General features: G+C 47.3%; 2 protein-coding genes across 5 annotated transcripts in view; one reads left to right on the top strand and one right to left on the bottom strand.

The window, feature by feature from the left end:
- Nucleotides 1-5,676, bottom strand: part of SNRNP200 (small nuclear ribonucleoprotein U5 subunit 200) — a 29,929-nt gene extending 24,253 nt beyond the window's left edge. Inside the window, exons 1-9 of the mRNA XM_039872556.1 lie at nucleotides 5,503-5,676; nucleotides 4,939-5,102; nucleotides 3,878-4,049; nucleotides 2,946-3,138; nucleotides 2,460-2,515; nucleotides 1,100-1,198; nucleotides 589-741; nucleotides 396-495; nucleotides 76-212 (exon numbers count right to left, since the gene is read on the bottom strand). Coding sequence (XP_039728490.1) covers nucleotides 76-212; nucleotides 396-495; nucleotides 589-741; nucleotides 1,100-1,198; nucleotides 2,460-2,515; nucleotides 2,946-3,138; nucleotides 3,878-4,049; nucleotides 4,939-5,102; nucleotides 5,503-5,547 — 1,119 coding nt within the window. The 5' untranslated portion in view covers nucleotides 5,548-5,676. The remainder of the gene's footprint in view (nucleotides 1-75; nucleotides 213-395; nucleotides 496-588; nucleotides 742-1,099; nucleotides 1,199-2,459; nucleotides 2,516-2,945; nucleotides 3,139-3,877; nucleotides 4,050-4,938; nucleotides 5,103-5,502) is intronic.
- A 6,881-nt stretch (nucleotides 5,677-12,557) lies between these two features.
- Nucleotides 12,558-16,892, top strand: ITPRIPL1 (ITPRIP like 1). Of its 4 annotated transcripts, none has more exons than XM_039872560.1 (3): nucleotides 12,676-12,828; nucleotides 12,974-13,067; nucleotides 13,809-16,891. In XM_039872560.1, exon 3 carries the CDS (start codon nucleotides 13,823-13,825, stop codon nucleotides 15,467-15,469), a length of 1,647 nt encoding a protein of 548 aa, XP_039728494.1. In that variant the 5' UTR covers nucleotides 12,676-12,828; nucleotides 12,974-13,067; nucleotides 13,809-13,822; the 3' UTR covers nucleotides 15,470-16,891. The 4 variants fall into 4 exon arrangements, with proteins under 4 accessions (XP_039728493.1, XP_039728494.1, XP_039728492.1 ...); XM_039872558.1 differs by having other exon boundaries at nucleotides 12,688-12,828; nucleotides 12,941-13,067; nucleotides 13,854-16,892; XM_039872557.1 differs by having other exon boundaries at nucleotides 12,688-12,828; nucleotides 12,941-13,067.
- Nucleotides 16,893-17,283: the final 391 nt, after the last annotated feature.

Here is a 17,283-nt window from a genome sequence, read left to right as displayed (position 1 = left end):
AATCTTCTAACTTAAGTCTCTTTCCAAAGCAAACACTCAGCTCAGGAATCAGACAGATGAACCAGCCCGCCTCACCCGGATCAGATCCTCCTTCTCCGTCTCGTGGAGCTGGTAGAGGAACTTCGAGAGCTCTGGGTCGGCCTCCATCTTTCCCATGATCCTTTCCTTTTCAGCTTCACTCTGAGCACTGGCCAGCAAGGTACAGTACAAAACTGCCAACGGCAAAAAGAGAGCAAAGGTGAGAGGAGGGGGTGAGATAAAACCAACGTTCAACCTTGGGATACAAAGAAAAATGAATGAAACATGAACTGGAGCTACAAGGGCAACACAGCTTCCACTACACGCATGCACACGCACACACATGCATGCTGTAGAAGGGGCCACCGTGCACTCACTCATCATCCTGTGCTGCCGCAGCACTTTAATAAAATCGAAAGTGTTGAAGCCGAGCAGCAGCACCAACTGGTTCTCACACTCCCGGTCATCGCTCGCTGTCTGCAGAGAAGGTGACATCAGGATTAAGGGTGCAACTGTCTACTTCATGCGCTGTCCCATACATTGGATGCAAAACTATGACCTTGGCCATACCTTCAAGATCTCCAACACTTCGTCTGCCTTCTTCTGCGACACGATGGCATCATCATAGAAGCGACTGAGCTGCCGCTGCAGCCAGAAGGCATCAATGTCCCGAGGGTGCAAATCCTTCTTCTTGGAACTCATCAGTTCCCCAGATGCAACAAGCTGCAAAGTGACCCAGCACTGATCTCGCCAACTCTGCCCCAATCACATCTCACCACCCCACGATAGCACTCAACAAGCCACCCATAGCCCACTTTCTTTTGAGAACTTCCCAGAGGACAGAAAACTTTGCTCTACTGAATTCAGAAGCACACCAAAACTAAGATTTCAGCAGCGCATGCCTTTGGGAAGGAGGGTGACTGACTGAAATCTTAAGGAAAACAAGACACTAAAAGTTCCTCGCACTCGCCCTACAAAAAGGGAGTTCAGTTGGTGACATATCAGGACCTCATACAGGAGAGAAATGCTACTCAGAAGGCACCTGGCCCAGAAGCAGCGAGCAAGAGCAGATTGCACTCACATTAGCCGAAAGGGTGCAGCGCACCACTGCCTCGTCCCCTTCCATGTCATCATCGGAGGCCTCTTCTCGAACCTCCCCATACACATCTTCGTCACCTTCCTGTGAAAAGAGCCCCAACCCCCACACCTGATACGGAGCTGGCTCACACCACAACCTGTCTCCTGCATCACTGAAAATTAGCCCCATAGTTAGAGCAACAGCTTTGGGGTGAAACCCAGAGCTTACTGAAACCAGGGTCAGCTTATCCAGAGTAATTTAATGCAATGACCTCACTACTTTCAGTCCCTGTGGCCCTGCTTCGTTAGATGCTTCTTTCTGCTGCTCACCTGAAGCAGCCACAAAGGCAACCCATTGAATCAATCTCCCTCATACACACGATCCGTAAATGAAATGAAGAGAAGCTGTGCGAAAGCACGCCTGGGTAGAAATGCAGCCACACTTGGCGTGCGCACTACCATCCTAACTCACACACCGGCTCACACAGTACTGTGGACTCCACATGGTGTCACATTAAAAGCAGGCGCTTAGTCATAAGCGTTTGTTAAATAAATAAATACTACAGGCAAAGCATTCTTTCAGTTTGTTGCTACTTAAATTCATACAATCCTATTCACTGTATCACAGGATGGGGATTCACAGTCACTATTTCACTCATCTCAGCTGATAGATGGAGAAACTGAAGAAAAATGATCTGCCTAAGATCCAAGACCCAAATTGGTCAGACCGCCTGGCTTCCGATTTGGTGGCTCCCTGCTGAGCCTACACTGCCCCTGCCTCCTCTCCTAGCATGAGGTGCCAACGTGGCACTTTATCTTTCAGGAGCCGGGGTTACCTGCGGCAACTGAGGCAATTGCACAGACTTCCAAGAGCCCTACTTGCTCTTATTCAGTTGTACTCAAGAAATCATCCAGACAGTGAACTTTAGTGGCTGCTTGCAGCTGTTACTTAACCAATCACGTACAAAATGTGCCCAAGCTCTTGGGCAAATGTGTACTTTTAAAAAGAGAGAAGACATGCAGCCCTGATGGGTGGGAAATGATCACAGTAAAGTTAAAATGCAGTGATGCGTGGTGGCATATGCTCTCAGTGAAGAACACACCACACTCATCTTCTGTCTTCTTTTTGCTGATGCACATGGCTTATTCTAAGTTACATTAATTTTTACTTATAAGTTTAATTTGTTTTATAAAACCTAACAATGACTACAATAGTTTTTTGGCAAAATGATATTCATGGCCAAGTCTGACACCTATACAACACCATAAAATTTATAGAGATTCCTTACACTAGAACTGATCCCCTTACCCAAACAATTTCAAAAGACAAAAAATAAACTGGGTCATTTGGCTTTATCACTCACCTCCTCATCAGACTCAAACTGTACATTCACACCATATGTTTCATCAATGTTGTCATCTGAAATGAGGGATTAGAGAACAGTGAACAATAAGTGGGATGAGACACCATGGAGCTAACATCCTCCCCACTGGCCTGACATGCCCTCACTTAGGACAGACCTCAGGTCTAAGGACTCACAAAGACACTTAACAATGGCCAGAGTGAGCCACCACCAAGGCCTTCTCCAACCTGCCAACCTTGGATATGGCCCTGCTCTGCCTGCTCAACTACTTGAGTCCCCCAGGCTCTGCCTGAGTTTTCTCCCATGCTTTATATGAGAAAACTCCAGATTAAGAAATGGCTGCCATAATCAATTTTAACTCAAGAAATACAAACAAGTTACAGGAACTGACGTATTTAACTGTTTTAATGACTGAGGTTAGAAGATCACCTCTAGGGGTCAATAAGCAACCAGTTAACATGACCAGGACACAAAGAGCTCAGTTACCCATGTTCTGGATTTCCTTGTCTCCACCGTAGTCTGTGATCTTTTTGCCCAAGTTCACTAGAACATGGTATCTGGTATCATCTGTCTGACCCAACAGCAAGTCAATCTCCTTTCTCCTTTCCTTATCACGAAGCTTTTCATTCTTTAGGACAGCTAGAACTTCATCAGCTGCCCCACACAGAATATCACGTGGCTGGTGGCAAAAAAACAAAAAACAAAAAAACCTAATGACAACAAACATTTAAAACAACAAAAGGCAGACCATCACTGATCTGTGACAACAGCCTGTGGCGAACCGTACCTCTTTAAAACCTGCATACCAGGTTCTGACCGTTTTCATTAATGCTAATGAAAAATGCCACCAGAATCACACAATTAAAGACCCATTTTAAAAAAGATCAAGTAAGTGATCTTAGGAAGCAGAAGGACACAGCTTCCACCACATCTGTCACATTTCTCCAGGTGAGAAGGGCACTGCAGTCTTCCTCTCGCCTGCCTTGTGGTGATGCTCTATCCCCAACTCCTACAGCACCCTCTTCACCAGTCTCAGACTCACAAAAGTCCTTTATCTAACTGCACATGTAAAAAGGGTAAGAGCACAGACCTGGGATAGATACCTGGGTTCTTAACTTGGCTGTCGAATACTACCTCTGTGACCTGGAAAAACTACGTAACTATCCTTTGCCTCACATCTCTCTTCTGTAAGATGGAAAACAAACATTAACAGCACCTAATCATAGAGCTATAGTTAGAGCTGGAAGAGAGAAGACATGCAAAGCACTACCCTACATCAAGTAAGTACGCAGGAAGTATTAGCCACTTCTGAAAACTGGTTCAGCCAACGGAACATCCACAGGACGAGGTTCTTCCGGCACCTCCCAGGTGGGACTCTTCCCCTCCAAAACCTTGGCCTCATCTTCTGGTTGCCTCACCTGGTCCCCAAGGGCAGCCTGGATGAAGCTAAGCAGCACCTCGTAGGTCTCCCGGGTCTCTTTGGTTTTGGGCTTGTAAATGATGCCCACCATCTCGTCGATACCCTCTGAGAGCAGCGTGTACCCCTTCATCTTGTTGATGTCGTGCCGGTCCTCGTCACGCTTCCTTCGCCTAACACACACAGTGCAATGGTGATCTGGGAGAACCTTCCCTCCCCAAGGCAAGACTAAATCGAGCCACCCTCCTCTTCAGCTTCATGGCACACAGGTAACGTTTAAAACACAAAGCTATACCTCACCAAATGATTCCCATTTGGTCTTAGTCGCTTGCAGGAGTGTTTCTTTGTGGGAACACAGTAACAGACAGGGAATCCTGTCATTCTCTCACTAGGTGCACTGAATGTTACAATGAGACATCCTCCGCATTTATTTAAAAGAGACAACTCTTTTTATTTTGTACAATATTATACAACTGGGTTTTGACTAGTGCCTCACTCCTCAGCTACATTTTCTTTTTCTAGCCAGAGAAACTGAAGCTCTAAAGGAATCTACTGCCATTGATTTCCACAAATTATAACAAAAATGGAAAAGAGATCATATTTTGCAAAGTGGAAGACCAATAATGCATTAACTCATTTCAAATACAACTACTATAAACCAAAACTGGGCCTACGATTTTTGAGAAAAACAGAGATGATCAAGGCCAAAAGATAATAGTGAAATAAAGTTGAATTTTTAAATTTTGAAATATATCCCCCCAAAAAGTAAAAAAAATAACAAAAAAATCCCATCATTCATACCGCGGATGCTTGGATGTTAGTATTAACAGTAGGAAATATGCAATAACAGAAAGAAATAGGGGTGTTTTTTACTTAAAAACCTTTTAATTCTCATGTTGTTTTTACCTTCACGAAAGTTTTTTACTGCCACTGATGTCTCATCTTGCACTCAGCATTTCAGAAAAACAAAGCTCAAATGCTCAAGGCAAGATGGACTGTGGCGGGCAGCGGGGAAAAGATGGACTGTGGACGAAGGAAAATTATTCTCCCCTCGGTACTCACTTGGCTCTTCTTTCCTCCTGCATCTGCGGTTTGGTCCGTTGAGCCTTATCTCCCATCCGGGTGCCCTCCAGCTTCCCAACCAGGGACAGCACCTCTCCCGTGGGCTCATCCCGGCGGGTACGGTCAATGAGAGAGCGGTCAGCTTGGAGGACAAGATTCGAGTTCTGAAAAGATCACAGTGTAATGGAAGCTCGGACACGAGCAGAGCCAATTCCTATACCACAGGAATATCAGCGGGCGATAACAGAGGAAGTAAGAATCGGGGCAACTAAGTGCTAGTAACCACTAGTCGGAATAAAAAGATGTTTTCCTCAAAAAGAAACAGCGTCGTATAACTGCACATGAGCAAAGAGCAACTCAATCAGCTGCCCAATCCTAACGCTGCCCATAATAACCCACACCCGGGAAACTGCTGGGCATGATGAGGGTGATATCTGGAGCGGGTCGGGTGTAGCGCTGAGGGGACAACACCCCGATTTGACCTCCCCTCCGCTTTCGTAGTTCTTCTGTAGGCCTAAGGACAAGTTTCCTTCTTCGCCTCCCGCTCCCCGGGCCCATACGCACCGCCTTGTACTCGTACTGCAGGCTACGGGCGGTCACATCCGCCATGGCTGCCGCCGCTCCGGGGTCTCAACGTTAAGCTTCCCTTCACCGAGACAAACTTCCCCCGCTGCGCGTTCCCGCCGGGCAAAAACTACGCAGGTGAGACGCACGAGAGTGCGTAAGAGAAAAACGAAATCTCTTCCGCTTCCAGGTCGCGCGCCGGAAGTACGGGTGGGGCGTGTCTTCCGCAGGCGCGCGCTGCTGCCCCGCGGCCTTCTGGGTGGGGCGAGCGGGTTCCAGGTTCCTGTATCCGGGGATCCTCAGATTTGGTTCTGGCCTTTTTCTGCCACTTCGGACCCACAGCCTATACTCTCCGCCCATGTCAGGCTCCGGTCTGCGGCCCTGAAGACTCTTCACTTCGTGAGCAAACGTACACATGCTTACCCCCCTGTCCTAACCCTAACGCTTTCTGCCGGCTTCTGACTCTGGCAACAGTCCTGTGAGCTCTGCAGGCCGGAGGGCTAATTAGCCCTATTTCCGGCTGAGGAAGCCGAAGTGCCCAGCAAGTGATTTAAGGTGTGTGTGCCTGTGTGAAAGACTGGTATCTTCTTTGGGTCTTTCTCCTAGGTTTAATAATTGAATAAAAAGTCTGCCCTGCCTAAAGCCATTGGGCCAGCTGGGGCCCCCTATTTGCTCCCAAACATTTGTCACATTCAACGGCAGGGCCCGCTCCCTGGCTCAAGGAACATTAGTGAAGGCAGCTGCCCTCCTGACAGAGATGGAGTCTTGAAACAGTGACTTCATTTCTTACCCAATGGCAAAGTCCTTGGGCCCTTCCCACCCCCAGCCAACCAGTTCTTAGAGCCTATTCGCTTTTGAAAGATGAGTGCAAAAGAGGATGAGTGTTAAGCAGCAGGAGTTCATCCTCACCCTTCGAGGATACACAGGCTCCTCACCTTGCTCCTGTTTTCTCCTACCTGGTCCCCTCGCTCCTTTGTGTTACCTGCCTGGCCCCTGTAGGTATAGAGTTTACAGCCCTGGCTGGCTTTTGTATATCTAACTGAGCCTTCCAAGGGACAGTCGTCCTTGTGGCAGCTCTGCTCCTCAGTGGCTGTGTGACCTTGAGGTAGCTACCAGGTCTCTCTGGGTGAGTGTCATTTTGTCATCCTTAAAATTGAGGCAATAAAACTTTCCTCATAGGAGTTGCAATTAAATGAGGTAATGTTAAAAGCACTGGCGAAGTGCCTGACTCAGGTGGACACTCAATGAAGGCGATTAAAATCTGAATCCTCAAGACTGACTTAAAAAAAAAAAGACCAACTTTTATTCCATGGCCATGCTATGGCTCACCCACCTGATACAAATGAGTCTGAAAAGTATGTCAAGGATTCTGCTCTGCATTTCTGTAGAGGGGTACTCATATTCACAGTTGAGCTGGGACTGTGGGCAAATCTGTGAAGCAGGAAACAAAGGAAAATTCCCCCAACTTCCCTTTTTTTCTCAGCAGGCTCTTTCAAATATAATCCTCCATTTAGTAATTTAGATGGATTTGAAAATTTCCATAGGACATCAGAACTGGAAGGACTGTGAGAGATAGAGTAGTGCTTCCCAGTTGAGGAGGCTACAGCAAAAAGAGGGTTGTCACACTGAAATGTATGTACAGGAGGAAAAAATTGTGATTTAGAAAACAATGACAGCTATGCTTCCTCACTGTAGGGTAAGGGCCATGTTTACTCCAGAGGTGGGTGTTCAATTGGAGGAGCCAGTTCAGGGAAACTTCAGGCCTTCCTGTTGAAAAGGGTGAGGCTGGAGGGTCTTGGGGAAGGCAAGTGAAGGAGAGAACTAAAGTGCCCTGCATAAGAAAAGGTAGAGGAGTGGGGATTGGAGGCTGGCATTCAGAGAAGGGAAGAGAAAGGTATTCAGGAAGCAAGAGAGCCCAGGAAAATGACAGTCAGCACCTAAGGGAACCACAAGCAAAGAAACTGGCTGATGCACTTTTAGGGAGTGATGTTTAAGTTGCTGCCCATATGAGATTTGCTCAAATCCTGAATAGGAGTTTGCCACACATTGTTGTGTTCATTACTCTAGGGGATTAAGGAATGAAAGTTGTGCCATGGAAAGTTGAAATGGCACAACCTTCATTCCTTAATTTCCACTAGGTTATAGAAGACAAGTCCCCGAGCTGAGAGAATTCAGTGAAAACAAGAAACTGGTACAAGAGGTAATGGGAAAATACGATCTTGAGAATTCCCAGACACTTGGCAGTGCGGAGATGCTGTTGTTCTCATAACATGTAGAACGAAGCTTGAGCCAATTTACTGTAAGATTAAAAGAGATAAACATAAAGGTCAATGGAATAGAATTGAGAGTCCAGAAATAAACTCATACATTTATGGGCAAATGATTTGGTACTAGAGTACCAAGACAATGCAGTGAGGAAAGAAGAGTTTTTTCACCAAATGGTGCTGGGACAACTAAATATTCACCTATAAAAAGATAAATTTACACCCCTACCTCATAACATACACAAAAATTAACTCAAAATGGGTCATAGGCCTAAATGTAAGAGCTAAAACTAAAATTCTTAAAGGAAGACGGGTTAATCTTCATGACCTTGGGTTAGGAAATGGTTTCTTAGATATCACACTAAAAGCACAAGCAACAAAAGAAAAAGGTAAATGAGACTTAATTGAAATTTAAAATGTTTATGCTTTAAAGGACATCATCAGGAAAGTGAAAAGACTGATAAGGGACTAATATCCAGATTATATAAAGAACTCTTACAACTCAACAAGAAGACAACCCAATTATACAATGGGCAAAGGATTTGAACAGACATTCCTCCAAAGGAAATATGCAGATGGTCAATAAGCACATGCAGAGCTGCTCAACGTCATTAGTCATTAAGGAAATGCAAGTCAAAATCACACTGGGACACTACTTCATACCACTAGGATGGCTGTAATAAAGATGAACAATAACAAGTGTTGGCAAAGATACAGAGAAATTGGAACTCGCATACATGGCTGATGAGAATGTAAAATGGTGCAGCCATTTTGGAAAATAGTTTGGCAGTTCCTCAAAAATTTAAACATAGAGTTATAATTTGACCCAACAAGTCCACTCCTAAGAATCTACTCAGAGAATTGAATACATGTCTACACAAAAACTTGTACACAAATGTCCATAGAAGCACTGTTCATAATAGCCAAAAAGTGCAAACAACCCAAATTCCACCAACTGATGAATTAATACACAAATTGCGGTACTGTAGATTTATATAATGGACTATTCAGCCCTCCAAAACAATGAAGTACCGATACATGCTATAACATAGATGAATCTCAACGTGTTGAGGATGCCAGAAGGTAAACCGAGGCATATTAAATTTTTAAGAATTTACTTGAGCAAAAATCTATTCAAATTGGGCAGCACCAAGCCAGAAATGGTTAGGAGTGCTCCACCAACAGGAGCTAAGAGAAATTTATAGAGACGATGCAGAAGCAAAGTAAGAAAATTAGTTTTGGGGCTATAGCTTAGGCTTTTACCTTACTTGGAAAAGACTAGCAAGCAGGCTCTCTGTGGTTCACTGTCCTTAGGTTTTGATTTCTTAAAGTCCTTGAGGCACTTCCAGGCTCAGGTTTGGTTTGCTTACATAGGCTGCCAAGGTATTAGAACCACCTCAGTATAATGGCTTCTTCATTTAATTTAACAAATGAAAGAAGCCAATCACCAAAGACCACACAGTGTATGATTCCATTTACATGAAGTGTGAAAAATAGGCAAATCTATAGAAAAGTGAAATATTACAGTTGGAGGCAGGAATCTTGGAGAGGAAGAATGAGGAATGACTATTAATGGGAACAAGTTTTCTTACTGGGGTGATGAAAATGTTCTAAAGTTAGACTGTAGTGATTGATGCATAATTCTGAATACAGATTAAGAAATCACTGAACTGTACATTTTAAGTGGAAGAATTGTATGGTATATAAATTAGATCTCAATAAAGTTATTTTTAAAAAAATTTAACAGCATTATGCCCAGGAAGCTGAGGGACCTGAGAGTACTCTGACAGGCACAGGCCCTTGGGGGACATTAGTGGCCAAGTTGGGCCTAGCTTTCATGCTAATCCAATATGCTCCAGTATGCTGCCTCTCTCCAAGGATAGCCTTCAGAATTTAATACTCCCTGGCCCCAGACCTGGAATAGGGTTGCCCAGGCTCCTGGAACTATTATTTCCGTACCTGAAGACCTGTCACTTCATTTAGTCACCTCTCAAATATTCACATGTACACAAAACTCCATGAGCACTTTTGGGAACTCAGAGAAAAGCAAGATGCAATTAGAACCCTTGAGAAATTTCAGTCTTGCAGAAGAAATAAAACATACAAATGACTGCAATTTAAAAAGCAGAATGCAGTCAGTGCCACAAGGGGGCATCTGAGGCGATCGGAGAAGTCACTTCCTACATGAGACCCTCTGATGTAAAAGGTTGGCTGTGATTTCAGTTGAGGCAGGGACTGGGGGAGATATCTGGGGAATACAGAAAAAGCAAAAGCATGAAGGTGAAGAACAGAGGCATGCCTCAGGGACTGTTAAGAGCTCAGTTCAGCTGAGTGCAGGGCAAATGTAAGACTGGAACCGTGGGATATAATTTAGGTAGATATAATTTATAATCTCTTGAAAAAATAATGTCATCATAAAGAGATTTTACTTTAGGAGGCAATAGGAAACCATAGCAGGTTTCTGGTTTGGGGTTTGGTTGGTTTGTTGCAGCTTTATAGCAGCTATTTGATTGGGGGGACCAAATCTAGATTAAGCAAAAATTATATATCATGTGGCAAGCATTTGCAAAGTACCACTTTAGCATACATTATCTCATTTAATCCCCATAAGCCTTATGAAATCTACTAATCCACTTTACCAATGAAGAAATCCAAGCCCAGAGAAGATAACTGATTTGTTTGGCCTCACCAGCCTCAAAGGCAGGCCATCTTATTATTTCAGACCCTCTATACAGGAGCTTCCTCACAGAGCTAGGAAGGTAAGATGAATGGTGGGAGAGTGGGGACGGGGGGGACCAGAGACAGGGAGTACAGCTGAGAGGTGATGGCAGGAAGTGGAGCAAGAGGAGAGGTGTGCCTGCCGGAGGTGCCGTGGGCAAGGATTAAGGAACATGAGAAATGAGAGCAAGACTCAAAAGAACTTAAATGTGTCCAGGAAGCCCTCAGGATGCCTGAACTCTTGGAGCTGGGAAAGAGGAGTGTTCAGTCACCCAAGGCCCCTTGGTAACTTGTGTATTGGATGGTAAACGCCTCCTGACCTAGGGCTGAACATATATAGCTTATAGGGTTGGAGTGGAGCTATGTCAAATAACTCCAGCTCCACATCCATTTTTACCACCATCTGTTGCAATACATTGGCAGGTATATAGCCGGTTCCATTTCTGGTTGTACTGAATTAGTGTTTCCTCAACTTCTTTGAAATATTCTTGCCTGTGGTTGTTTTATGATTATTCATCGTCTAATTTTTCAGTAACTGCAAAGCCTGCTTTGGCTTCTGGAATAAACAGCAACAACTGGGCTGTATCAGTAATATCTGTCAATTCATCAAAAGCCAAGGAAAACCACCCCAAATCACTTGCTTTAAAAAAAAATTGATTATTGGTATTTCTCCCAACGTTCTCAAGTCTTTGAGCAACTCTTCTCACCACTGTGATGGCTTTTGTGACCAAAGTAAGATATTTAAATGGGTTAATAGTTCTGTAGCTTGGGGTCTCTAATTCATGTTAACAAGTTCATTTCTCTGCAGGCTATGAATTAACAAATGCCTTCCAATCCGACAATCACCTTTGAAACAAATCCTTACTTGACCATATACATACATCTTTAAACACACGGCTTTAAATACCATTAGCTTCCACACTCTAAAATGTGTGGGTTTTTTTTTTTCATCCTGACATTGTCATATCATAAATTTAAAAATAGAGAATTTCATTGCAACTGCTTGAATGTACTAATGCTTAGTGGCAGCCTATAGGCTATTCTTTGTTGTGCAAGTTTATAAAGAGGAACTTTGAAACTTCAGTTACCCTCATCCAGAATAGTCTTTCCCCTTCCACGATTAAGATAACATTTTTGGAAGTGTGGCCCAAGTTGTTTGAGGTCCCCTCTGCATTGCCACTGGATAAGGAGAACTGAAACTTGTCTTTCAGCAGGACTTTTAGCAAGTATCAAGAGGTCACCACTTTCTTTTCTCCTGGGATGGGTGACACGAAAGAAAGCCGGGGGCTCATCCTGATACTCCACAGATACTTCTCAGGAACCCCATTCTGCTGGTATTTCTTAGTATATCCCAAGCTCGTTCTGCCTCCACACTTTATAAAGTTCTCTCTTATACAGCCTCGCGTCAGCAGAGCTTTGTAGAGTTAGAGTTCTTATTCCCATGTGGCTAGTAAATGGAAAGCAAAGCCTCAAGCCAGGTCTTTGGAACCGTGTGATCCTTTAGTGAGAGCCACGACGACAGGAATAGGGGTTACCGCGAGATGCCTGAGTCTGGGGGCGGGCTGGGATTGCCGCCCATTAAGGATGCCGACAACACATCTCATCTCCTGCACCATTTTGCTCAGGGCCAGCCCGAAATGGGAATACCGTTTCCCTAATCAATTCCTAGTTATGCCACCGTCACTCTCACACCTAAGTTCCCACTACGCATATTCCCCGCTGAACCGAGAGGAGTGAAGGTGATAAAGCCAGCGTAGTGCTCCCTGGCGCCACCCCAGAGGGGCTGAGCAGCTGCAGCAGGAGCTCCCTTCAGCGTTTAAGTTTTTGGCCGCAGCCCCTGCTCTGTGCACACAAACCCTGGGGCCGGGACGGAGGGCGCGTGTGCGCGATGAGATCACTGCATCCCCAAGTCCCGCTCGCGCCGCACGCTATGAGCAGGGTGTGGTTGGGCGAGGTGGGAGGGGGCTGGTAGCTCTGGGCGCGGCCTGGACGGCGGGGCTGGGCGGGGCCTGGACGGTGGGCGGGGCCTCATGATTCAGGGCGGGGCCTGGTGGCGCTGGGCGCGGCCTGGACGGCGGAGCTGGGCGGGACCTGGACGGCGGTAGTCGCGATGCTGGGCTGGCGCCCTCGGATCCGCGCGCAGTTTGGTGTGTTCTCAGTGGCGGGCCGCGCACAGACGACCGGACACTAGGACAGACATGGTGTGCTCCCCAAGAGAGGGGAGCGGGGCCACTCCCGCGGGAGGACCTGGCGAGGAACAGGGAGCCTCCACGCCGCCGGGAAGCAGGCGGGGACCGTCAGGCCGCTCTATCTCTTCAAGACCGCGTTCCTGCTGACACCGACGGTGAGGAACCTGGCCCCGGGAAAACCCCCGGGAGGGTGGGCAGGCGGGCGAGAGTCCAGATCTCTGGGCCTTGAATTTGGGGAAGTTATGAATGAGAGGCACTCTTTTTCAGCTAAAGCCCCAGGTACCTTGTAAATTTTGACAGGAATTGAGTGAGCCTGAGCAAGGCCAAGTTCCAAAGGGAGGAGAGGCCCCCACCAGGCTTCAGCGCCCACACGACTGGGTCCTTCATGACCTCGGTAAGCCCAGCAGCTTCAACCTCTGCGGTGGGTGGGGAGGCAGAGGAACCGACTACTGCCCGCCTTCAGGTGGCCTTGGGCAACTGGTTCCTGGGCTAAGAAGTGCCGCTTTGCCTGCCTGTGTGTAGCAGCAAGCAGCAGAGAAGTGGCTGGAGCACTGTGCCTCCCTGGTGCCCACCGGGGGTTGGCATGAGGGAGGAGGAGAGGCTGAGCAGTCTGATGACACCCGGTGAGCAAAATGAGAATTATGAAGTCACAGAGTAAGAGGGATGCTACAGATGGGGGCTGGGGCCGACTGCCTGGCAAGAAGAAAGGTGTTGCCCAGGCAGACTAGTGCTTCCTGCCCGTGGAAGGGAGTCTCTGGGGTCAGCAAGGCACGCCTGGTGCCTGGGGTGGACTGATGAGTCGGGTGAGGCCACCCTACCACTGGGACCCCCTCCCCATCCAACACCAGAATGAAAACAGTCCCATGTCCACTCTCTGGAAACCTAAATACTACCCAGGCCATGTGGAAGGAAAGCAGTAGAGAGACTGAGTGGCATATCCTGCTGCCCCGCTTTCTCCTAAACCTCCTCCCGGGCAGACCACCCTGGCTCTGTCCAGCCCCAGCTCTGTGAGCTCTCTGTTCATCCTGAGTAGTTGACTCCCAGGATTTGGGGGTTCCAGGGCTCTGGGGAATATGCACCGGAGAGCAGATGAGCCCCGAAGATCCACTTCTGACTCCCACCCCTACTTCTCCAGATGCAGAGGCCTCCATGGCTGTGATAAGCCTTCTGTTCTTGGCAGTGATGTATGTTGTCCACCACCCCCTGATGGTCAGTGACCGGATGGACCTGGACACACTGGCCAGAAGTCGGCAGCTGGAGAAGCGGATGAGTGAGGAGATGCGCCAGTTAGAGATAGAGTTTGAAGAGAGAAAGCGAGCAGCTGAGCAGAAGCAGAAGGCAGAGAACTTCTGGAGAGGAGACACATCCAGCGACCAGTTAGTGCTGGGGAAGAAGGACATGGGGTGGCCGTTCCAGGCCGAGGGCCAGGAGGGGCCACTGAGCTGGATGCTGGGAAACCTGTGGAACGCCGGCCTCTTTTGCCTCTTTCTCATCTTCGAGCTCCTGCGACAGAACATGCAGCTCGAGCCAGCCTTTGATTCTAGCAGTGACGAGGAGGCAGAGGAGGAAGTCCGGCGGGTGCCCATCACCTCCTACAACTGGCTTGCCGACTTCCCCTCACAGGAGACCCTGGAATCGTTTTACAGACACTATGTCCAGAACGTCGTCCGTGACCTTCCCTGCACGTGCGAGTTCGTGGAGAGCTTCGTGGACGACCTCATTGAGGCCTGCCGGGTGCTCAGCCGCCGGGAGGCTCACCCGCAGCTGGAGGACTGCCTGGGCATTGGGGCTGCCTTTGAGAAATGGGGTACTCTCCACGAGACCCAGAAATTTGATATCCTGGTGCCCATCGTCCCCCCGCAGGGCACCATGTTTGTGCTGGAGATGAGAGATCCGGCCCTGGGCCACCGCTGTGGCAGTGTGCTGGTGGAGTCGGAATGTGTGTGTAAGCGCGAGAAGCTTCTAGGGGACGTGCTTTGCCTAGTGCACCACCACCGGGACCACTCGGCCCTTCTGGGCAAGTGTAGCAGCTCCATCAAGGCAGCACTCTGTACCGGGTCCCACTTGGATGCATGCAAGACTGCACAGTGGTTCCGGAACATGGTGGGCAATGCCTGGGCCCTAGTGGCCCACAAGTATGACTTTCAGCTAAGCCTCCCACCATCCACCACGTCCTGCAAGCTCAGGCTAGACTATCGCTCAGGCCGCTTTCTCTCAATCCGCTTGGTCCTGGGGGTGCAGCGGGAAGACACCTTGGTCTACCTGGTGAGCCAGGCTTCCGAGCAGGAACAGCTCACCAGTGTGGACTGGCCTGAGTCCTTTGCAGCCTGTGAGCACTTGTTTCTGAAGCTTGTAGGGCGTTTTGCTCCCGAGAACACTTGTCACCTCAAATGCCTCCAGATCATCTTAAGTCTCCGGGACCTTCAGAGCCTACCCCAGGGAGCATCTCGTCCCATCCTCACCTCTTACCACTTCAAAACAGCCCTCATGCACCTGTTGCTGAGGCTGCCGCTCACAGACTGGCAGCACAGCATGCTCTCCCAGCGGCTCCAGGACATCCTCTGGTTCCTGGGTCGGGGTCTCCAGCAGAGGTCCCTCCATCACTTCCTCATTGGTAATAGCTTCTTGCCCCTGACCATCCCCATCCCCAAGACATTTCGGAATGCTGAGCCTGTCAACCTCTTCCGACACCTGGTGCTTAACCCCATGGCACATTCACAGGCAGTGGAAGAGTTCCACAGCCTTCTGACCCGGGTGAAAGGTCTGCCCTGCACCCCATTGGCTGGGGCATGTTAATGTAAAGGCCATTAAAGAGGGGGAGAAGGTATTTTTGATTCCTCGGGCTGCAAAAGAGTTTATTTTTTAGATACATCAGTGGTGTATGTGACCCTCACCTTGTGAGTAGGGGCTATGGGAGATTATGACACTCGAAGGAGCATGTGAAGCTATCACAAAGACGCCTCCCCCATGGGGCTTAGTCTAGGGTGGGTCTTCAGAGGCTTTCCTTTTGACCTAACTTTCGTTGTTGTCGTGACTCAGAGAGCCCAGGGAAACGGGTATTATGGGAGGATCTTGCTGCTAACGAGTTGAGAAACCGAACAAGGGGCCTGTGAAATTGTGTTTTGTATCAACACTGGAAACAAGAGAACCAAATGATACCTCCATCCAACTCACTCCTTCTCGTATTTTAGGATGTAATTTTTACGACCTTCACTGTTCGAAGATGTAACAGAGGTGTTTATTTTGTTTTCTTAATTTAGCCCAATTTTCATGACAATGCAGCTGTTTATATGCATCTGAAAAAAATTCCAGTACTATCCAAATAATTTCTTAGCATTGATTCTGAGAGATTTTAAGTCAGTAGTGACCGGTCAGATAATCGAGATAATGTATTTGCAAAAATTAACTAGCCAGCATCTAATGACCTTCTTTGTGCCTAGAAGCAACATTATAAAACCCTTAACAAGGACAATTGGGGAGGGGGCTCTGAGATGAACAATTGTTTCTGGTGTTTCTGGGAGGAGCCACTTGTTTGTTAAATGGAAAGATTTAGCTACCATGTGTAGCTGTGCTTTTTCTGTCTGGCAATGCCTTTGTATTTTCTTCAAAGATGACAAAGGGATTATTTGAACTATGTTTGCAGTTTTGCAAGGCAAGGTCATCACAATCGAGGACCACTGGCAGGACTGGACAGGAAGGGACTGCGAAGCAGTCAGTTCAAATACAGTTGTGCTTCTGGAAATGTGATTGGTGTATTTTTCCATTCTTTAAAACCCTGGGCATCCTGAGGAGTGTTAGGAAATATGACGATGATTGTGGGTGTGGTTGTTTTAGAAATCCAATGCTGTCTCTATTTTGCATGCCAAGAAGATCTGCTGGGGAGAAGCTGGCCCCACATTTAGCTTGACCTCATGGTGGTCTAGTTGCTGGCCTTGAGGGCTTTGGTTGTAGAATCCACACCCTCCCCTCAGCAAAAATAAATTACAAGTGTCCGAGATGCTGATGCCAGTCGATATTTGAGACTCCTACTGCACAATAACTGCTGTGCTCCCAGGTTGTCTGCTGATATCTGCCGGTACTGCTTTCAAGTTAAGATGCGGTGATGGTTAGTTCCATGCTGGTGGGATTTTGGTGTTTTATAAACATCCATATGCTTTTTGTTTAGAAAATAATTTGCTGGTGTTTCGTTCTAAATCAATAAAGGAAGCAATTACTGTAGCAGTTGGAATCTGTGTAGTAACAGCTGATCAGCATGCTCACGTGCCTGTTCCCCAGAAGTTCATGTTACCCTGATGGCTTCACCCAGCACATCCTGGTGTTTCTCAGTGGACCTTGAACCTGTTTGCCCTGTGATCTCCCAGCAGCATGGCCAGTAGCCAGGAAAGGATAATTCAGAATGTTAAGAAACATCTAAGTTACTCATTTTAATGGTACCCAAACCAAAATGTCAGCCAAATTAAAAGATCTTAGTGGCTACAAACAACATGCATAAGCTCTAGAGGGCATAAGTCTGTCAGGTAGAGAGAAGGTGATATGTGTTAGGACTGGGGGTTTCTAGTTTAGTAAGAGGCAAGGAAGAAAACAGGCAATGGTCAGCACAGCTCCAGTGG

This window comes from Pteropus medius, unplaced genomic scaffold (genome assembly GCF_902729225.1).
Source record: "Pteropus medius unplaced genomic scaffold, Ma_sr-lr_union100, whole genome shotgun sequence".
In the NCBI taxonomy this organism is placed as follows: Eukaryota; Metazoa; Chordata; class Mammalia; order Chiroptera; family Pteropodidae; genus Pteropus; species Pteropus medius.
The sequence above is the reverse complement of the archived record's forward strand: the minus strand, read 5'-3'. Positions and strand labels throughout refer to the sequence as shown.

What these genes read in the sequence shown, in the direction of transcription:
- ITPRIPL1 (XM_039872559.1), top strand. Translation starts at nt 13,823, where the DNA reads ATGGCTGTGATAAGCCTTCTGTTCTTGGCAGTGATGTATGTTGTCCAC.